Source organism: Pipistrellus kuhlii, unplaced genomic scaffold (assembly GCF_014108245.1).
Source record: "Pipistrellus kuhlii isolate mPipKuh1 unplaced genomic scaffold, mPipKuh1.p scaffold_m20_p_10, whole genome shotgun sequence".
Lineage (NCBI taxonomy): Eukaryota > Metazoa > Chordata > Mammalia > Chiroptera > Vespertilionidae > Pipistrellus > Pipistrellus kuhlii.
In genome coordinates, this window is record NW_023425405.1 from 11568511 (window position 1) to 11586953 (window position 18443).

The 18443-nt window shown below is 61.1% G+C and overlaps 1 protein-coding gene across 2 annotated transcripts in view; it reads left to right on the forward strand.

Annotated features, from left to right (window-relative positions):
* Window positions 1-18068, forward strand: part of FLNC (filamin C) — a 29292-nt gene extending 11224 nt beyond the window's left edge. Inside the window, exons 13-48 of one of the 2 annotated variants that reach the window (XM_036426374.2) lie at window positions 48-161; window positions 1259-1402; window positions 1581-1704; window positions 1850-2010; window positions 2230-2320; window positions 2413-2582; window positions 2801-2918; window positions 3021-3283; window positions 3649-4246; window positions 4873-5046; window positions 5147-5309; window positions 5523-5683; window positions 6628-6795; window positions 6876-6999; window positions 7967-8123; window positions 8197-8386; window positions 8553-8576; window positions 8695-8942; window positions 9394-9474; window positions 9766-9865; window positions 10188-10328; window positions 10594-10722; window positions 10825-10998; window positions 11573-11734; window positions 11833-12036; window positions 12438-12590; window positions 12677-12799; window positions 13172-13414; window positions 13602-13871; window positions 13970-14107; window positions 14359-14474; window positions 15191-15323; window positions 15422-15598; window positions 15806-16024; window positions 16832-17041; window positions 17162-18068. In XM_036426374.2, the coding sequence (XP_036282267.1) occupies window positions 48-161; window positions 1259-1402; window positions 1581-1704; window positions 1850-2010; window positions 2230-2320; window positions 2413-2582; window positions 2801-2918; window positions 3021-3283; window positions 3649-4246; window positions 4873-5046; window positions 5147-5309; window positions 5523-5683; window positions 6628-6795; window positions 6876-6999; window positions 7967-8123; window positions 8197-8386; window positions 8553-8576; window positions 8695-8942; window positions 9394-9474; window positions 9766-9865; window positions 10188-10328; window positions 10594-10722; window positions 10825-10998; window positions 11573-11734; window positions 11833-12036; window positions 12438-12590; window positions 12677-12799; window positions 13172-13414; window positions 13602-13871; window positions 13970-14107; window positions 14359-14474; window positions 15191-15323; window positions 15422-15598; window positions 15806-16024; window positions 16832-17041; window positions 17162-17349 (6153 nt within the window). In that variant the 3' untranslated portion in view covers window positions 17350-18068. The remainder of the gene's footprint in view (window positions 1-47; window positions 162-1258; window positions 1403-1580; window positions 1705-1849; window positions 2011-2229; window positions 2321-2412; window positions 2583-2800; window positions 2919-3020; window positions 3284-3648; window positions 4247-4872; window positions 5047-5146; window positions 5310-5522; window positions 5684-6627; window positions 6796-6875; window positions 7000-7966; window positions 8124-8196; window positions 8387-8552; window positions 8577-8694; window positions 8943-9393; window positions 9475-9765; window positions 9866-10187; window positions 10329-10593; window positions 10723-10824; window positions 10999-11572; window positions 11735-11832; window positions 12037-12437; window positions 12591-12676; window positions 12800-13171; window positions 13415-13601; window positions 13872-13969; window positions 14108-14358; window positions 14475-15190; window positions 15324-15421; window positions 15599-15805; window positions 16025-16831; window positions 17042-17161) is intronic. The other variant, XM_036426383.2, reaches the window with a different exon arrangement.
* Window positions 18069-18443: the final 375 nt, after the last annotated feature.

Below are 18443 nucleotides of genomic sequence, written 5' to 3' on the forward strand. Positions count from 1 at the left end.
CCCCTGCCCCCATTCCCCAACCCAACCCTCTGCTCCTCCCGGCCTAGGTGAAGGCCTTTGGCCCCGGCCTGGAGCCCACTGGCTGCATCGTGGACAAGCCCGCAGAGTTCACCATCGATGCCCGCGCAGCTGGCAAGGGCGACCTGAAACTCTATGCCCAGGTGGGTCATCGCCCATTCTCGCTGCCCCTCACTCTCTGGGCAGGGACCCTGGGAGGGCGGGGGCAGGTGAGAGGCAGAGGCATCCAGGAATCACAAGACTGATTCTTCCTGGTGCATTAGAATGATGAAAAATAAAATTTTTAAAAGATATTTTATTGATTTTTTTACCGAGAGGAGGGAAGAGGGATAGTTAGAAACATTGATGAGAAAGAATCATCTATCAGCTGCCTCTTGCACACCCCCTACTGGGGATGTGCCCACAACCAAGGTACATGCCCTTGACTGGAATCAAACTTGGGACCTTTCAGTTCGCAGGCCGACGCTCTATCCACTGAGCCAAACCAGTTTCGGCGTGACGATAAAAATTTTTATTTTAATTATTTTTTTAATATATATTTTATTGACTTTTTACAGAGAGGAAGGGAAAGGGATAGAGAGTTAGAAACATCAGTGCGAGGGAAACATCGACCAACTGTCTCCTGCACACCCCCTATTGGGGATGTGCCCACAACCAAGGTACATGCCCTTGACCGGAATCGAACCTGGGTCCCTTCAGTCCGCAGGCCGATGCTTTATCCACTGAGCCAAACCGGTTTCGGCAACAATGAAAATTTTTAAATGTTGTCTTTTCTTATTGATAATCTTTCAAAACATACTTCGTAAAAAAAACACATTTTTATACCAATAATTTGCAATTGAAAGGTGATTTAATAGAGCAAGGCATTACTTTCCCAAGAGCATTGACCCCTAGAGGTTAAGGAACATATTCTTGGATCCAGGAGGATGATTCTTCTTTAAAAGGTTCATTATTGAATTTTTGGGACATTGATTTAGCCCAGGCTCTCCCCTGCCAATACATTGCAGAGATGTAGGCTGGGCCACCAGGCCACACGGGTGGCCACAAGCCTGTCTCCTGCCACCCGTGCACTCTGGCCCCAGAGCATGTGGTGCTAAGTCCTGTGGCCTGAGGACGGGGCTGGGGAAGGAGTCTGTGTGTGTGTTCGCTGTGGGCCAGGAGGACCGCCTGCAACCAGCAGAGGGCGGCGGCGCTCTGAGGAGGCCCGGGCCCTCTCAACCTTGCTTGGTGATGCCCACAGGACGCGGACGGCTGCCCCATTGACATCAAGGTCATCCCCAATGGCGATGGCACCTTCCGCTGCTCCTATGTGCCCACCAAGCCCATGAAGCACACCATCATCATCTCCTGGGGAGGCGTCAATGTGCCCAAGAGCCCCTTCCGGGTACGTCATCGTCCCACCCTGCGAAGATGCATTCTGTCCCTGGGCCCTTGTCACTGCCCTCCCCACCTCCCGCCTCCAGTCCCCCTCAAAGACGCTGAGAGGCTGGGGAGGGTAGTGCTGGGGAAAGGGATGGGCCTCGAGGAAGGGCACCGAGCTGAGCTCTCACCCCTCCCTCCAGGTGAATGTGGGGGAGGGCAGCCACCCTGAGCGGGTGAAGGTGTACGGCCCCGGCGTGGAGAAGACGGGTCTCAAGGCCAACGAGCCCACCTACTTCACCGTGGACTGCAGCGAGGCGGGGCAAGGTTCGCCCGGACGGGGCGTGGGCGTGGGGGCGGGCCCCGCAGGGTCTGGGCTGGCAGGGCTAGGGCTCTGGCTGGAGCCCTGGGGGGCTGTGACGTGGGAAGATCGTTGAGTGCCTCTCTCGGCCGTGTGCCTGCCTTCCCTCAGGCGACGTGAGCATCGGCATCAAGTGCGCCCCCGGCGTAGTGGGCCCTGCAGAGGCTGACATCGACTTCGACATCATCAAGAATGACAACGACACCTTCACGGTCAAGTACACGCCCCCGGGGGCTGGCCGGTACACCATCATGGTGCTGTTCGCCAACCAGGTACACCGCCCTCTGCCTTTGGCAGGCATCCGCGGCCTGTACCCTGCCCCCGAGTCTCAGCTGGCAGCTTGGGGTGCTGTTGTTGGGGATGGTGGGGGGCAGCTCCACAGCCATTGGTTGAGCTTTCGCCTGTGTATGGGCAGCGTGCTTTGGAGGAGACACCGGGGCCGTGTCAGAGGCTGCTGTTGCCCGCCCTGACCAAGCCTTTCCTTCACCCAGGAGATCCCCGCCAGCCCCTTCCACATCAAGGTGGATCCGTCCCACGATGCCAGCAAGGTCAAGGCGGAGGGCCCTGGGCTGAACCGCACCGGTGGGTGTCCGGGCAGGGATCGGGGAAGGCTGGCCAGGGTTGGGTCAGGGGTCCTCCAGGCCCTCACCGCCGTCTTGGGGTGGGCCCTCCAGGTGTGGAAGTTGGGAAGCCCACGCACTTCACGGTGCTGACCAAGGGAGCCGGCAAGGCCAAGCTGGACGTGCACTTTGCTGGGGCCGCCAAGGGTGAGGCCGTGCGGGACTTTGAAATCATTGACAACCATGACTACTCCTACACCGTCAAGTACACGGCCATCCAGCAGGTAGGCCCCGCCTTCTCCCATGCCCTGCCTCTCCTGGCTAATGGGGACCTGGGTTCCCCTCCTCTCAACGAATAGGGCCGGTTCTGGATCTCGGCCCCTTTCCTGCCTCCCATCCTTTGTCGCTATGGATCTCCGCACCTCAAGTCCACATCTGCCAAAGGCATGCTGCCAGGCTATGTCTAAGCCACCCAGTTCTGACCCCCTGTTGTATCCAACAGGGCAACATGGCAGTGACAGTGACCTATGGAGGGGACCCTGTCCCCAAGAGCCCCTTTGTGGTGAATGTGGCGCCCCCACTGGACCTAAGCAAAGTCAAAGTTCAAGGCCTCAACAGCAGTAAGTGGGGAGAGAGATGCCCTGGGAGTGAGGGGTAAAGGGCTGGAGGATGGGAGGAGGTGCTGGAGTTTCTGCTTACGGTGACCCTTGCCCTCTGTGCAGAGGTGGCTGTTGGGCAAGAACAGGCGTTCTCCGTGAACACGCGAGGGGCTGGCGGCCAGGGCCAGCTGGATGTAAAGATGACCTCACCCTCCCGACGACCCATCCCCTGCAAGCTGGAGCCTGGGGGTGGGGCTGAAGCCCAGGCTGTGCGCTACATGCCCCCTGAGGAGGGGCCCTACAAGGTGGACATCACCTATGACGGTCACCCCGTGCCTGGCAGCCCCTTTGCTGTGGAGGGGGTCTTGCCCCCCGACCCCTCCAAGGTAAGGAGATAGAGGCCGATTGGAACTGGGAGTTGGGAGCTTGTAGGGAAGACAGATGAATCAGAGGAGCAGAAGCTGGAGGGTCTTATGTCCTGGAGTGGAGGACCCAAGTGAAGGTCATCTCCCACCCCAGGACCTGTCTTTGAGAGAGCTTAGTTAGTAAGAGCCTGGCCTTGGGTCAGACCTGGGCTTGAGTTCCAGATCCACTAACTGGGACAAATGATTTCATCTCTCTGCCTGTTTCCTTGCCTGCAAGTCTTATAAGGACTCGGTCTGTAGTGGCTGCTGTAGTTGAAGGTGGGTGGGAGCTGTGAGTGGTAGGCACGGGAGAGCCAGGGAACCCACATGCTTGCTCCTCTCCCTAGGTTTGTGCTTATGGCCCCGGTCTCAAGGGCGGGCTGGTGGGCACCCCAGCGCCATTCTCCATCGACACCAAGGGGGCTGGCACCGGTGGCCTGGGGCTGACCGTGGAGGGCCCCTGCGAGGCCAAGATCGAGTGCCAGGACAATGGCGATGGCTCCTGTGCCGTCAGCTACCTGCCCACGGAGCCGGGCGAGTATACCATCAACATCCTGTTTGCCGAAGCCCACATCCCCGGTTCGCCCTTCAAGGCCACCATCCAGCCGGTGTTCGACCCGAGCAAGGTGCGGGCCAGCGGGCCCGGCCTGGAGCGTGGCAAGGCCGGCGAGGCGGCCACCTTCACTGTGGACTGCTCCGAGGCGGGCGAGGCCGAGCTGACCATCGAGATCCTGTCGGACGCTGGTGTCAAGGCCGAGGTGCTGATCCACAACAATGCCGACGGCACCTACCACATCACCTACAGCCCCGCCTTCCCGGGCACCTACACCATCACCATCAAGTATGGCGGGCACCCCGTCCCCAAATTCCCCACCCGCGTCCACGTGCAGCCCGCCGTGGACACCAGTGGAGTCAAGGTCTCAGGGCCTGGAGTGGAGCCGCATGGTGAGTGAGAAAGGAGCCAGGAGCTGGTTAAGCCTCTAGTCAGAGAGCCGGGGGAGTCAGGGAAGCAGGGCCGATGTGGGCTGAAGGGGGCGCTTTGGGTAGACCGGAGTCCTTAGGCCTCAGACACCCCAGAAAAGGAGCCAAGGGCAAGGGCAGGGCAGGGAGCTTTGCCGCTGCTCTTGTGACAAGATTGCATCTGCCTGTGGGCATTTTTCTGGGGAGATCCTCAACTTACGGGACCCTGATCTGAGAAGGCTAAGCACAAAAGGATGCTTTGGGGCAGAGATGACCAGAGTCAGGAGCTGGTTCAGTGAATGTGTTACCACCTGCTGGGAGCTAACCCTCGGGCTAGGGGTGAGGGTCGGGGTGCAGAGGGATATAAGACAGAGACCTGTCCTCGAGGGGCCCACAGCCTGGAGAGGGGGTGACTGATGTGAACAGAATGTCACTGCATGGGGACAGGAGTGGAGGCAGGGGCGATGGGAGGCAGGGCCTGGAGCTCACAGGGCCAGAGGGTTGCTGAGCTCCAGCTGGGAAGCAGCAGCCTGGAGTGGAGGAGGGGTGGGGGTTAGCTGCTATGTGAAGGCTGCCCCCAACTCGCCCTGAGCTCTCTCTCCTGGGACCAGGTGTCCTGCGTGAGGTGACCACTGAGTTCACTGTGGACGCAAGATCCCTAACGGCCACGGGTGGGAGCCACGTGACGGCTCGAGTGCTCAACCCCTCGGGGGCTAAGACGGACACCTACGTGACGGACAACGGGGATGGCACCTACCGCGTGCAGTACACGGCCTACGAAGAGGGTGAGGGGCGGGGCCGCTGGGGGCGGGGAGCGGACCCAGCATGCTCCGCGCGGTGGGGGTGGGGCCGCACACGCTGACCCCCTCCGCGTGGCCGCTGCAGGTGTGCACCTGGTGGAGGTGCTGTACGATGAGGTGGCCGTGCCCAAGAGCCCCTTCCGCGTGGGCGTGACCGAGGGCTGCGACCCAACCCGGGTCCGGGCGTACGGACCAGGCTTGGAGGGCGGCTTGGTCAACAAAGCCAATCTCTTCACTGTGGAAACCAGGTATCCTCCCCACGCCTAACTGTGACCCGGATGCTGTGGCTGCCCCGCTCCTAGCCACTTGTCCCCCTCTTTGCCCTCAACTCCCCATCGAGGGTGACCCAGGAACAAACCTCCCCCAGTGTCTGGGTCAGCTGGGCCCCCCCGCCCCCGCCCACCGGCTCCTCCACCCCCATCGCTGGTTCTGGTGGAGCTGACGGGGGTGTCACCTCGCAGGGGAGCCGGCACGGGTGGCCTAGGCCTCGCCATCGAGGGCCCCTCCGAGGCCAAGATGTCCTGCAAGGACAACAAGGACGGGAGCTGCACGGTGGAGTACATCCCCTTCACGCCCGGAGACTACGACGTCAACATCACCTTCGGGGGGCGGCCCATACCCGGTGCGTGGCCAGGGCGAGGGCGGGCGGTGCCCTGGAGGGGAGGGAGGCCCGCGCCCTGGGTGGGAACTGGCAGAGGCAACCCCAGAGCAGGATGGCCGTGAGCCCGGCGCCCACAGACCAGGCAGGCTCGGCGCTGAGGCCATCCCCCGAGGCGGGGCGGTGGGTGCTGCTGGTGAAACCACCCCTTCGGTTCATTCCCAGGCGCTCCTGGCATCCCGGCCCTTTGCCCGGAGCACCAGGCCTCATGGATTCGGTCCCTTAGACACAGTCCGGGCCACCCTCACAGGCTTAGTGTGGACGGCCTGTGCCCGCCCCCTCTGTCTGTCTGTGAAGCCGAGAGCCCATGCCCTCCTGCTCGAGGGAGTCATGGCGTCAGTGATTGCAGAACGTGGGTGTGCTGAAACTGGGCACATTTCCCCCTCATCTAATTTCACAGTAAAAACAAACCAAAAAAAGGACTGTCTTTTTAAAACATTCCATTTTTAGCATTTTATTGATTTAGGAAGGTCTTCTTTCAGGCCTGTGGCCCAAGGGAGTGAGGTTTGTCCATCCTCAGTCTGTAGTCCAGCTTATTTATCCTGGTTTACATTTTTAAAAATATATATTATTTTATTGATTTTTTTACAGAGAGGAAGAGAGAGAGATAGTTAGAAACATCGATGAGAGAGAATCATTGATCAGCTGCCTCTTGCACACCCCCTACCGGGGATGTGCCCACAACCAATGTACATGCCCCTGACCGGAATCGAACCTGGGACCTTTCAGTCCACAGGCCGATGCTCTATCCACTGAGCCAAACCGGTTTTGGTCTGTTTAAGCAAGTTCCAAAGTGTTGAGGCTTTGGCACACATGGCTCTGGCTGCCCCCCCCCGCCCCCCTCCAGTTCTTCAGTGTAAGAGGCCCTGCCAGCAGGTGGGCAGGGGCTGATGGCCTTCTCCTTGCAGGAAGCCCGTTCCGGGTGCCGGTGAAGGATGTGGTGGACCCTGGGAAGGTGAAGTGCTCGGGGCCAGGACTCGGGGCTGGTGTCAGGGCCCGGGTACCCCAGACCTTCACGGTGGACTGCAGCCAAGCCGGCCGAGCCCCCCTGCAGGTGGCTGTGCTGGGCCCCACAGGTACGGAATGTGTAGGGCAGGGTGGAGGGAGCAGGCGACAGGGTGCCAGAGGCTCTGCTGACCCTGCTCCCCGTGCCCAGGCGTGGCTGAGCCTGTGGAGGTGCGTGACAACGGAGATGGTACCCACACTGTCCACTACACCCCTGCCACCGACGGGCCGTACACGGTAGCCGTCAAGTATGCTGACCAGGAGGTTCCACGCAGGTAAAGACCAATTTCCGGCTCCCATGCTGCACTGAGCTCTGGGCAGCTCCTGCCAAGGCCACACCCGCAGGCCGCTGCTGGGCCCTGGGAGTGTCCCTTCCACCAGTCCCAGCCCCACCCCGCTCTTCCTCAGGGCTCCCTCCCTGTCTTCCCCACCCTGCGGGCAGCACAGCCTCAGGGGCCTCTCCTTGGGCTCTTTCCCACCACGCAGCCACAGAAGGAGCACCTTGGGGAAAGGTGGGAGGCGGGAGAGGGCAGCCTCTGTACCTTCCTCTTTTTTATTTTTATTTTTTAATATATTTTATTGACTTTTTATTGATTTTTTACAGACAGGAAGAGAGAGTGATAGAGAGTTAGAAATATTGGTGAGAGAGAAACATTTATCAGCTGCCTTCTGCACATTCCCTACTGGGGATGTGCCCGCACCAAGGTACATGCCCTTGACTGGAATCGAACTTGGGACCCTTTAGTCCGCAGGCCGACGCTCTATCCACTGAGCCAAACCGGTTTTGGCTGTACCTTCCTCTTTAAACAAACCACAGCATCTTCCCCAGATGGAGAAGTGCTCAGGCTCTGTGAAGGGCATTCCCAAGCAACGCTCCCACAGACTCAGGATGCGCCGAAACCGGTTTGGCTCAGTGGACTGAAAGGTTCCGGGTTCGATTCCGATCAAGGGCATATATCTTGGTTTCGGGCACATCCCCAGTAGGGGGTTTGCAGGAGGCAGCTGATCGATGTTTCTCTCTCATTGATGTTTCTAACTCTCTATTCCTCTCTGTGAAAAATCAATAAAATACATTAAAAAAACACACAAAACAAACAAACAAAAAAACTCAGGATGCAACCTGGCTCCTGGGAATGGGCCCCTCCTCCCTGCCTCAAGAAGTCATCCCTCCGGCCCATGTCTATGGGGAGGACTCCTGCCCTCTGGCCCCCAGCCAACTGTGCATCTCTTCTGCCCCTCAAGCCCCTTCAAGATCAAAGTGCTCCCAGCCCACGATGCCAGCAAGGTGCGGGCCAGCGGCCCCGGCCTCAACGCCTCCGGCATCCCTGCCAGCCTGCCCGTGGAGTTCACCATCGATGCCAGGGACGCGGGGGAGGGCTTGCTCACTGTCCAGATTCTGGTGAGTGCACGCCTCGCCCGCCTCCCAGGTCGGGCTCCGGCACAGGCGGGCCTTAACCTCTGCTTCTCCCCAGGACCCCGAGGGCAAGCCCAAGAAGGCCAACATCCGGGACAACGGGGATGGCACCTACACCGTGTCCTACCTGCCAGACATGAGTGGCCGGTACACCATCACTATCAAGTACGGTGGCGACGAGATCCCCTACTCACCCTTCCGCATCCACGCCCTCCCCACTGGGGATGCCAGCAAGTGCCTTGTCACAGGTGAGCCTTGTCACCTGCTTCCTCCGCCTCTGCTCACCGTTCAGCCCCCCTCCCAGCTCTTCCAATCCCCTGGGGATTGTTGGTCCAAGACCCTGCCCCTTCCACACCTTCCCCCCCACCTCCCCTCCTGAGTGTTGCACAGCCTCACACTCTTCTCTCTTTCCAGTGTCCATCGGAGGCCATGGCCTGGGTGAGTGCTCCGTCTCTTCTCCTCCTGCTGTGGGCTGAGGGGGTGGGGGCGGCTGGGAATGGAGGGAGGGCTGGACGCATTCCCCACGGACCCCTGACAGGGCTCTTCCGTGTGGCAGGTGCCTGCCTGGGTCCCCGCATTCAGATCGGGGAGGAGACTGTCATCACCGTGGACGCCAAGGCAGCAGGCAAGGGGAAGGTGACCTGCACGGTGTCCACGCCGGACGGGGCGGAGCTGGACGTGGACGTGGTGGAGAACCACGACGGCACTTTCGATATCTACTACACGGCCCCTGAGCCGGGCAAATACGTCATCACCATCCGCTTCGGAGGCGAGCACATCCCCAACAGCCCCTTCCATGTGCTGGTAAGGCCCCTGCTGCAGCAGGCCAGGTGCTGGGCGGTGGGCTGGGCCCCCAGCAATAGCAAGGAGTCTCAGAACCTGTCCCCGCACCTGAAGGATTCTGGGCCCGAGTGCTCCAGAGTCAAGCCTTTGGTGTCCCTGCAGGGCCCCCCCCCCCCAACCCGGGAGGAGAACACAGCCCTCCCTGGGGCCCCTCTGGCATTGGTCAGTTCTCTCTGGAGGAACTCGCCATGTTCCTCTCTGACCCTTGGGCGCACTGTCCCCATACCTCTCCCCACGGTGGCCCTACAGGATGGGGAAGCCCTCCAGAGGGTAAGGCACCCTACGTATCCATCCCGCCTCACGGGCAGCCCAGGATTGCAGGTCCCAGGGCCATTCTCTGAGTCAGCTCCCGGTCACTCCAGCTGGTAGGCTGGCCCGCCGCATCCTGAGCTCTCTGTACCTTGCCTCCCAGGCGTGTGACCCCATGCCCCATGTGGAGGAGCCCTCCGATGTGCCGCAGCTGCGCCAGCCTAGCGCCTACCCCGCACGCTGGGTACTGCTGCCTCCCACTCCTCTGCCTTCATTTCTTCCTTCTGTTCCTCAGCAGCAAGGGCTGGGCATGGTTTGGGGCCATTTGGGGAGCAGGTGGGGGGGTCAGTCTGGGCAGAGGGTTCCCTGAGCTGGGCACGGCACCTCTTCTCTTGCAGCTGATGCACCTCTCCTGCTACTCTGGTTTCACATTAACCATCTCGTTCTTGCCTCACGTTCTCTGACGTCAGTCATGGCTCAGGCCAAGCTCCCTAGGCCTCGCCAGCCAATGACTGCTCCCTCTCCCCTGCCATAGGCCACCGAGGAGCCAGTGGTGCCCGTGGAGCCATTGGAGTCCATGCTGAGGCCCTTCAACCTGGTCATCCCCTTCACCGTGCAGAAAGGGGAGCTCACAGGTACGGTCCTGGGGTCTGGAGGCACAACAGCTCAGGGGCTGGACACGTTTGTCCAGACCCAGACCCTTGACTTAAGAGATGAAAACTGGGGTCCAGGGGGCGAGGGGATGAGGGGGAGAGGGAGCTCCCAAGGTCATGTAGCAAATTGAGCAGAGCTGAAACTCAAATTGAAGGCTTCTGCCTCCCAGTTCAGGGTCCATCCCACTGCTCCAGGCTGGTGCCTAACCTCCAGGGCAGAAGCACAGCCACACAGGAACAGGGACAGCAGGGGGCGGTGGGGGGGGAGGCTGAGGTCCGCTGTGTAACGGGGTCTGCCTGGCAGGGGAGGTGCGGATGCCCTCTGGGAAGACTGCCCGGCCCAACATCACCGACAACAAGGACGGTACCATCACGGTGAGGTACGCGCCCACGGAGAAAGGCCTGCACCAGATGGGGATCAAGTACGACGGCAACCACATCCCCGGTGAGTCCGGCTGGGCCCGGCTGGACTGGGAGCTCACAGTGATGTCATTCTTGCATGCCTTCTTTCAACAAACATTTATTAAGTGCCTACTGCATGCAGATACCCTGGGAGGCCCTGGGGAGGCTGACAGCCTGTTGAGAGGCAGACTTGCATCAGTGGCAAAAAAGCTCAGTAGGGAGGCTGCTGGCTGGTGCTGGGGCCTGAGGCGGGCTCAGGCAGCCACCGTCCTCGCTACTAACGCAGCCCCCTCCTCTGTCCGTCCCAGGGAGCCCCCTGCAGTTCTACGTGGATGCCATCAATAGCCGCCATGTCAGTGCCTATGGGCCTGGCCTGAGCCATGGCATGGTCAACAAGCCAGCCACCTTCACCATCGTCACCAAAGATGCTGGGGAAGGTGAGGGGAGCTGCGGGCAGGGGGCTGGCGGGGGTGGGGGGAGCCAGCCAGGTACAGGGGTGAGGGTAGGACCTCTGATCTCAGTCCTGCCTTCGCCTCCAGGGGGTCTGTCCCTGGCCGTGGAGGGCCCGTCCAAGGCGGAGATCACCTGCAAGGACAACAAGGACGGCACCTGCACCGTGTCCTACCTCCCCACGGCGCCGGGGGACTACAGCATCATCGTGCGCTTCGACGACAAGCACATCCCGGGCAGCCCCTTCACAGCCAAGATCACAGGTGGGGGCGTGCGGCACAGCCGCCTGACACACAGACCTGCAGCTCAGCGTGTTCTGGTCACGGGGGCTGGAGGGTAGGGCCCTTCAAGGTGGAAGGGGTCACTTTTGGACAAATACAAGGAACTCTATTCTCTACAGCAAGTAAGAAACAGCCAGCCACCCCTGTGCTTTAAAACACATTTGGTCTTTGCAGTAATGGTTTGAGGTTAGGGTATGGATCATTCCTCCTGATAGATGAGGAAATCAGGAAGCCCAGAGAGGCTAAGCAACTTGATCAGAGCCACAGAGAGAGCAAAGGGTTGGTGTTGTCTGGTCCAGTGTAGGAAACCACTCGGGATAAAGATGCACAAATGAGGGATTTAACCCATTCAGGGCTGTTGGGATGCAGGCCCTGTCCGTACTCTGGCTGCTCATGTCTGAATGAAGACTGAGCTCGTCCAGGCCGTGGGCGTCTCCGCCTGTGAGGAGTCCCCAGCCTGTGGAGTCCGTGGGGTGTGCCAGGAGGTCTCCTGAGCCCCAGGAGGGCAGGGCCTGTCTGGAGTCAGCACTGCCTGACACCCCAACTCCACCGCCAGGCGATGACTCCATGAGGACGTCCCAGCTAAACGTGGGCACCTCCACGGACGTGTCTCTGAAGATCACCGAGAGCGACCTGAGCCAGCTGACCGCCAGCATCCGTGCCCCCTCGGGCAACGAGGAGCCCTGCCTGCTGAAGCGCCTGCCCAACCGGCACATCGGTGAGTGTGCGGCCACGGGAGGGGCTCCGGGGGGAGGAAGGCCTGAGTGGGGCCAGGCCCAGGGCTCCAGGTCTGACCCGACCCCCGCCTCTCCACAGGCATCTCCTTCACCCCCAAGGAGGTCGGGGAGCACGTGGTGAGCGTGCGCAAGAGCGGCAAGCACGTCACCAACAGCCCCTTCAAGATCCTGGTGGGGCCGTCCGAGATCGGGGACGCCAGCAAGGTGCGGGTCTGGGGCAAGGGCCTCTCCGAGGGACACACCTTCCAGGTGGCGGAGTTCATCGTGGACACGCGCAATGCAGGTGCTTCTGGCCCTAGAGCCTTGTCCTTCTTTCCTGCCCCGTGTCCCCTTGGCCACCCCCTCCTCCCTGAGCTTCCTGGCCCAGGCGCTGTTGGGATCCATGTTCTGGGACCTAATTAGGGGAGAGTGAATGTCCTCATGTCAGGCCTCTCATGTTTGAGAGGCAGCTCAGCTGTCAGGAGGAGTTTGTCTCCCCCTAGCTTACTGGAACCCAAGCGGCTCCCTTAGGGAATTTCCCAGACTCTCTGGGTCAGTGCCTGGCTCCCCCTCCCCCACCGCACCATCTTTCCTTAGTGGTTACTACCCACCTCGGGTGCCCATCCCAGACAGAGCCTGCAGTTGGGAGAGCAGAGCAGCAGTGCATGGCAGGGACTGAGGGAGGCGTGCCTCATTTCCCACCAGGCTATGGGGGCCTGGGGCTGAGCATTGAAGGCCCCAGCAAGGTGGACATCAACTGTGAGGACATGGAGGACGGCACATGCAAAGTCACCTACTGCCCCACGGAGCCTGGCACCTACATCATCAACATCAAGTTCGCAGACAAGCACGTGCCTGGTGAGGCTCTGGGCTGCAGCTGGGGGCTCGAGGCCAGGGGGCCCTTGGCAGCTGGTCTGAGCCGCCTGCCCGTCTCCCCCCCACAGGGAGCCCCTTCACAGTGAAGGTCACCGGGGAGGGCCGCATGAAGGAGAGCATCACCCGGCGCAGGCAGGCGCCTTCCATCGCCAGCATCGGCAGCACCTGTGACCTCAACCTCAAGATCCCAGGTGAGCCGAAACCGGTTTGGCTCCGTGGATAGAGCGTCAGTCTGCGGACAGAAAAGGTCCCAGGTTCGATTCCGGTCAAGGGCATGTACCTGGGTTGCAGGCACATCCCCAGTAGGGGGTGTGCAAGAGGCAGCTGATCGATGTTTCTCTCTCATCAATGTTTCTAGCTCTCTATCCCTCCTCTTCCTCTCTGTAAAAAATCAATGAAATAAAAAAAATAAAAAAAAATAAAAATCCCAAGTGAGCCAGGAAGGGCCTGGGCAGGGCAGGGTGAGTCAGCGGTAGGGAGGGCCTTTGGGCCTAGAGCCTGCCCCGAGGGCTCTTTGTCCCGCTTGCTCATTTTCACCCCCCCCCCCCCAATATGTTCCACAGGGAACTGGTTCCAGATGGTGTCTGCCCAGGAGCGCCTGACACGCACCTTCACACGCAGCAGCCACACGTACACCCGCACGGAGCGCACGGAGATCAGCAAGACGCGGGGTGGGGAGACCAAGCGCGAGGTGCGGGTGGAGGAGTCCACCCAGGTCGGCGGAGACCCCTTCCCCGCCGTCTTCGGGGACTTCCTGGGCCGGGAGCGCCTGGGCTCCTTCGGCAGCATCACCAGGCAGCAGGAGGGTGAGCGGGCCGGGAGGCCGGGCCTTGTGTCCCTTGGGACCCGAGGGGTGTGGCCAGCCAGCCAGCTGGGGGGGGGGGGGGTGAGTCTGGTCTGCAGGGAGGAGGGGTTTTACTGAGGAGGGAGGGCAGATCCAGGCCAGGAGCAGCCCCTGTATCACTGACGACCCTCCCTCCCGCCCCCCTGCAGGTGAGGCCAGCTCCCAGGACATGACTGCCCAGGTGACCAGCCCGTCGGGGAAGATCGAAGCCGCGGAGATCGTCGAGGGGGAGGACAGCGCGTACAGCGTGCGCTTCGTGCCCCAGGAGATGGGGCCCCACACGGTCACGGTCAAGTACCGCGGCCAGCACGTGCCCGGCAGCCCCTTCCAGTTCACTGTGGGGCCCCTGGGTGAAGGGGGTGCCCACAAGGTGCGAGCCGGAGGCACTGGGCTGGAGCGAGGAGTGGCCAGCGTGCCAGGTGAGGGGCGGGCGGCCAGGAGGGGGGCGGGGGGCGGGGCAGCCCGCAGGATGGGCGATGGCGCTGAAGGGCCGCTCCTGTCCTGCTCCCGTCTCCAGCGGAGTTCAGCATCTGGACCCGAGAAGCGGGCGCCGGGGGCCTGTCCATTGCGGTGGAAGGTCCCAGCAAGGCCGAGATTGCCTTTGAGGACCGCAAAGACGGCTCCTGCGGAGTCTCCTACGTCGTCCAGGAACCAGGTGGGTGGGGGCTGGGCCTGCCTGACCTCTCAGGCAGATGGTTGGGGCTACAGAGCTGGCTCTTTCCCTGCACCCCTGGCTCCTCCTCCACCACCCCCCCCCCCAACCTCCCTCCACCCCACACCCCTGGGAATGCGTGTCTGTCTCCAGAGCTGGGCCCTGACCCAAAAGCCTGTCCTGAAATCAGGTTGGGGTGGCTCCTCCCCTGTTGCCGATTCTGGGGCCTGTGCTGACCGGCTTCCCCTCCCCAGGTGACTATGAGGTCTCCATCAAGTTCAACGATGAGCACATCCCAGACAGCCCCTTCGTGGTGCCCGTGGCCTCCCTGTCGGATGACGCTCGGCGCCTCACTGTCACCAGCCTCCAGGTGTGTGTCCGGGGGGAGGCCCCTCTGCCACCCTGGGAGACGGGCAGGAGTCCAGAATGGCAGGCCCGCATGGCCAGGGCTTTGGCAGCATAGCACTGACCTTGGCTGAGCCAGTCAGACAGACACCCCCTCTCCCAGGGTCTGCAGAGTAGGGGTCCCAGGCCCTCTTCTCGTTGCCAGGACCCTTACTCTACAGACCCTGGGCTGCAGGAGCCCCTGTGCCTTTCCTCAGGGCTTTGGGCTGCAGGAGCCCCTGTGCCTTTCCTCAGGGCTTCCTCTAGGACTGGCCTCCATGTCCCACCCCACGGCTCATCTTCACCTCTCGACTGGCCCACCTCCTCGGGGCGGGACCTCGGGCTAGTCCAGGCCACTCTGTTTCATCATCTGAGCTACTGGGTGCTCGCAGTCCGCATAGCACTGGCTTCTGTGCCATCAGCCCACGTTAGAGGCCAGGACAGGGCACATCACCTCTCATCCTCCACCGTGCCCAGCCTGGCCAGGTGGCCCCCGCTCCTAGCAGGCAGGTCTGAGGACATAGATGCCCCTGCCTCCCATCTCCGTCTGCGAGAGCCTCCCTGAGCTGGGCCAGCAGCGGGGGCCTGGCTGGGATGGGAGGGGGGAGCCTCCGGACTAGGGCATAGTGAGAGCGGTGCCAGGCTGCGGAGGAGCACTCCAGATGCTCCCAGGAGTCTGAGCATCCTCTGTGGCCTCTGCAGGAGACGGGGCTCAAGGTGAACCAGCCGGCATCCTTCGCGGTGCAGCTGAATGGTGCGCGGGGCGTGATCGACGCCAAGGTGCACACGCCCTCGGGGGCGGTGGAGGAGTGCTACGTCTCTGAGCTGGACAGCGGTGAGCTGGCCCTGCCCTTGCCACTCCTGCCAGGCTAGGCCCTTCTGGGAAGGAGAAGGGAAGGACAAACGCTCACCCACTAATCCTCTGCCCCACAGACAAGCACACCATCCGCTTCATCCCCCATGAGAACGGTGTCCACTCCATTGATGTCAAGTTCAACGGGGCACACATCCCTGGCAGTCCCTTCAAGATCCGTGTTGGGGAGCAGAGCCAGGCAGGGGACCCAGGCTTGGTGTCAGCCTATGGGCCTGGGCTCGAAGGAGGCACTACAGGTGAGTCCCTGGCGCTGGGGTGGAAGGGTGAATATTGGGGTGCTCAGCCTCTAGTCCCATATTGCCCTGCCCTGCCCTGACACGGGGGCAGTGCTAATGAGGCCTGCTCTGGGGAGCCTGGGGTGGGGCCCAGCCCAGCTCTGGGCCCCAGCCCAGCTCTGGGCCCCAGGGCCTCCTGCTTACAGCCTCGCTACCCCCGGCCCCCAGGCGTTTCATCGGAGTTCATCGTCAACACCATGAATGCGGGCTCGGGTGCTTTGTCCGTCACCATTGACGGCCCCTCCAAGGTGCAGCTGGACTGTCGGGAGTGTCCTGAGGGCCACGTGGTCACTTACACTCCCATGGCGCCTGGCAACTACCTCATCGCCATCAAATATGGTGGTCCCCAGCACATCGTGGGCAGCCCCTTCAAGGCCAAAGTCACAGGTGAGTGCTCTGGGTAGGATAGGGGAGGTCCCTCCAGCCCAAACTGCAGCCCAGCCCACCCTGGATGGCCATTCACATCAGGGTCATCAAGTGCCCCAAACAGCATGATAAGGTTACCAAGTCTAAGAGAGGCTTGGTTTTACACACCATTCTCCATATTCTCCATGTGGAGTCCTATGAGATCTTTGTTAAAAATCAATGCTTCCTCTTTATTGCTGCCCATCACTGGTTTAATCTCTTTCCTGGGTGGCTTCCCCACACATTAACTTTCTTCCCTCCTGGCTTCAAAAAACATAAGAGCCCAGCCAGTGTGGCTCAGTGGTTGAGTGCCCAGCTATGAACCAGGAGGTCATGGTTTGATTCCGGGTCAGGGCACATGACTGGGTTGCAGACTAGATCCCCAGTAGGGGGCGTGCAGGAGGCAGCAGATCAATGATTCTCTCTCATCATTGGTGTTTCTGTCTCTCTGAAATCCATAAAAACATATATTAAAAAAATAAACAATAAACATAGAGCTCAGCAAATATTTAGCAAGCTCTCCTTTTGGAAGCTTTTTAGAGCAAGACTCTTACCCTGAGACTTGAGTCCCCAAAGTCTAGAAGGGCAAGGCATGGAGCCACCAGAGGCCCAGACCTCGGGGTACCCCTGCCATGGCAGCCATAACGCAGCTCCCCTGTAATGGGCTGTGGCTCCTGGGGAAGGAGTGTGGCCGTGACCCCGAGTCCCACGGGCGGTCAGTGCGGCCGAGGGCCTGCCGCCTGGAGGAGAGCAGGCTCTGACCCTCACACTACCCCGCTCTGCCCTCAGGTCCCCGGCTGTCTGGAGGCCACAGCCTTCACGAAACATCCACGGTTCTGGTGGAGACAGTGACCAAGTCGTCCTCCAGCCGGGGCTCCAGCTACAGCTCCATCCCCAAGTTCTCCTCGGACGCCAGCAAGGTGGTGACCCGGGGCCCCGGGCTGTCCCAGGCCTTTGTGGGCCAGAAGAACTCCTTCACCGTGGACTGCAGCAAAGCAGGCATGCTGAGGGCGCGGGGGCCTCCGGGGGCGACGGGCAGGAATGGGGGGTGGGGGAGCGGGGCTGCTGTGGACAAGGGTCCCCGGGTGACCCCGCCCTTCCCGCCTCCCCCTCCTCCAGGCACCAACATGATGATGGTGGGCGTGCACGGGCCCAAGACGCCCTGTGAGGAGGTCTACGTGAAGCACATGGGCAACCGGGTGTACAACGTCACCTACACCGTCAAGGAGAAAGGGGACTACATCCTCATTGTCAAGTGGGGCGATGAGAGCGTCCCCGGGAGCCCCTTCAAAGTCAACGTGCCCTGAATCACCGACGTGCCTCCCCCAGCCTGCGCCCTCACCTCTCAGCCCTCACCTCTGGCCAGACACACACACACACACACACACACACCCAGGGGTCACACCCAGACGTACACGTGCACAATCAGACACCACCCACGCCTCCCCTGAGGTGTGGAACGAACGGCACTGCCTCTCCAGCCCGCCGAGCCCCCGGGGCTTGGAGGCCTTGTCTGTCTCAGGACAGTATCCCTCCCCTTGAATGTGACACGAGGGCGGACTGGGGGTTCAGAGAAGCCCCGAGTTTTCTGGTGGGGCTGAGGCCAGTGAGGGAGTACCTGTTTGGGGGTGTCTGCATGTGTGAGAGAGGGCACCCTCAGACCTCACCGCTGGCCAGGCCTCCTTGCACAGAGGAGTGCAGCTGGCCCCTGGCATTGAGGACTCGGAAAAGAAGCACAATCTTCGGAGAAAAAGGACCCAGAACCAGCGGCAGCGTTGGCACAGGGCCTGGCTTAGGGCGATGTGTGTCCCAGCCAGGCCTCCTGGGGGACATTTTTCTCTCTCTCTCTCTCTCTCTCTTCTCTCTCTCTCTCTTTTTTTTTTTTATGATTGCACAGCTCTGCCCCATGGGGGGCCTTTTTTACGCACTGCGAGGCCCAGCTTTCTGGGGGACCTTTGCACATGTCATGTGGCTCAGCTGGGAGCCGCGTAAGTGGAAAACTCCAAATAAAGTGCGGCCTATCGCAGAGTCTCGGCTGTGTGTTCCTTGTGCGAGTGCTCCCCATGCTGGCCGCCTTCTGGCCTCTCACACTGAATCAGGCCCCAGGGAGTCAGAGGCCAGCTGGCTGTCCCCTGGAGGCCTGACCCAGGCCCAGGGGAAGGGCCTGGGGCAGGGGCCACCCTGCTGGGCCATCAATCTGGTGAAGCCCGGGATGTTGGCAGAATGTTTGCAGAAAGAACCAGGGACGGGGGAGGGGGTATTAAGGATGTGGGATTCGTCCTCGGATTCCGGCAGAGCTGGTGGGTGGAAGGGAGGTGGACACTGTTCTAGAAGACAGTCCTGGGACCCCTGGGAGGCCAACTGCTGTTCACCCCGATCTCATGGATGTTCTCCAAATTAG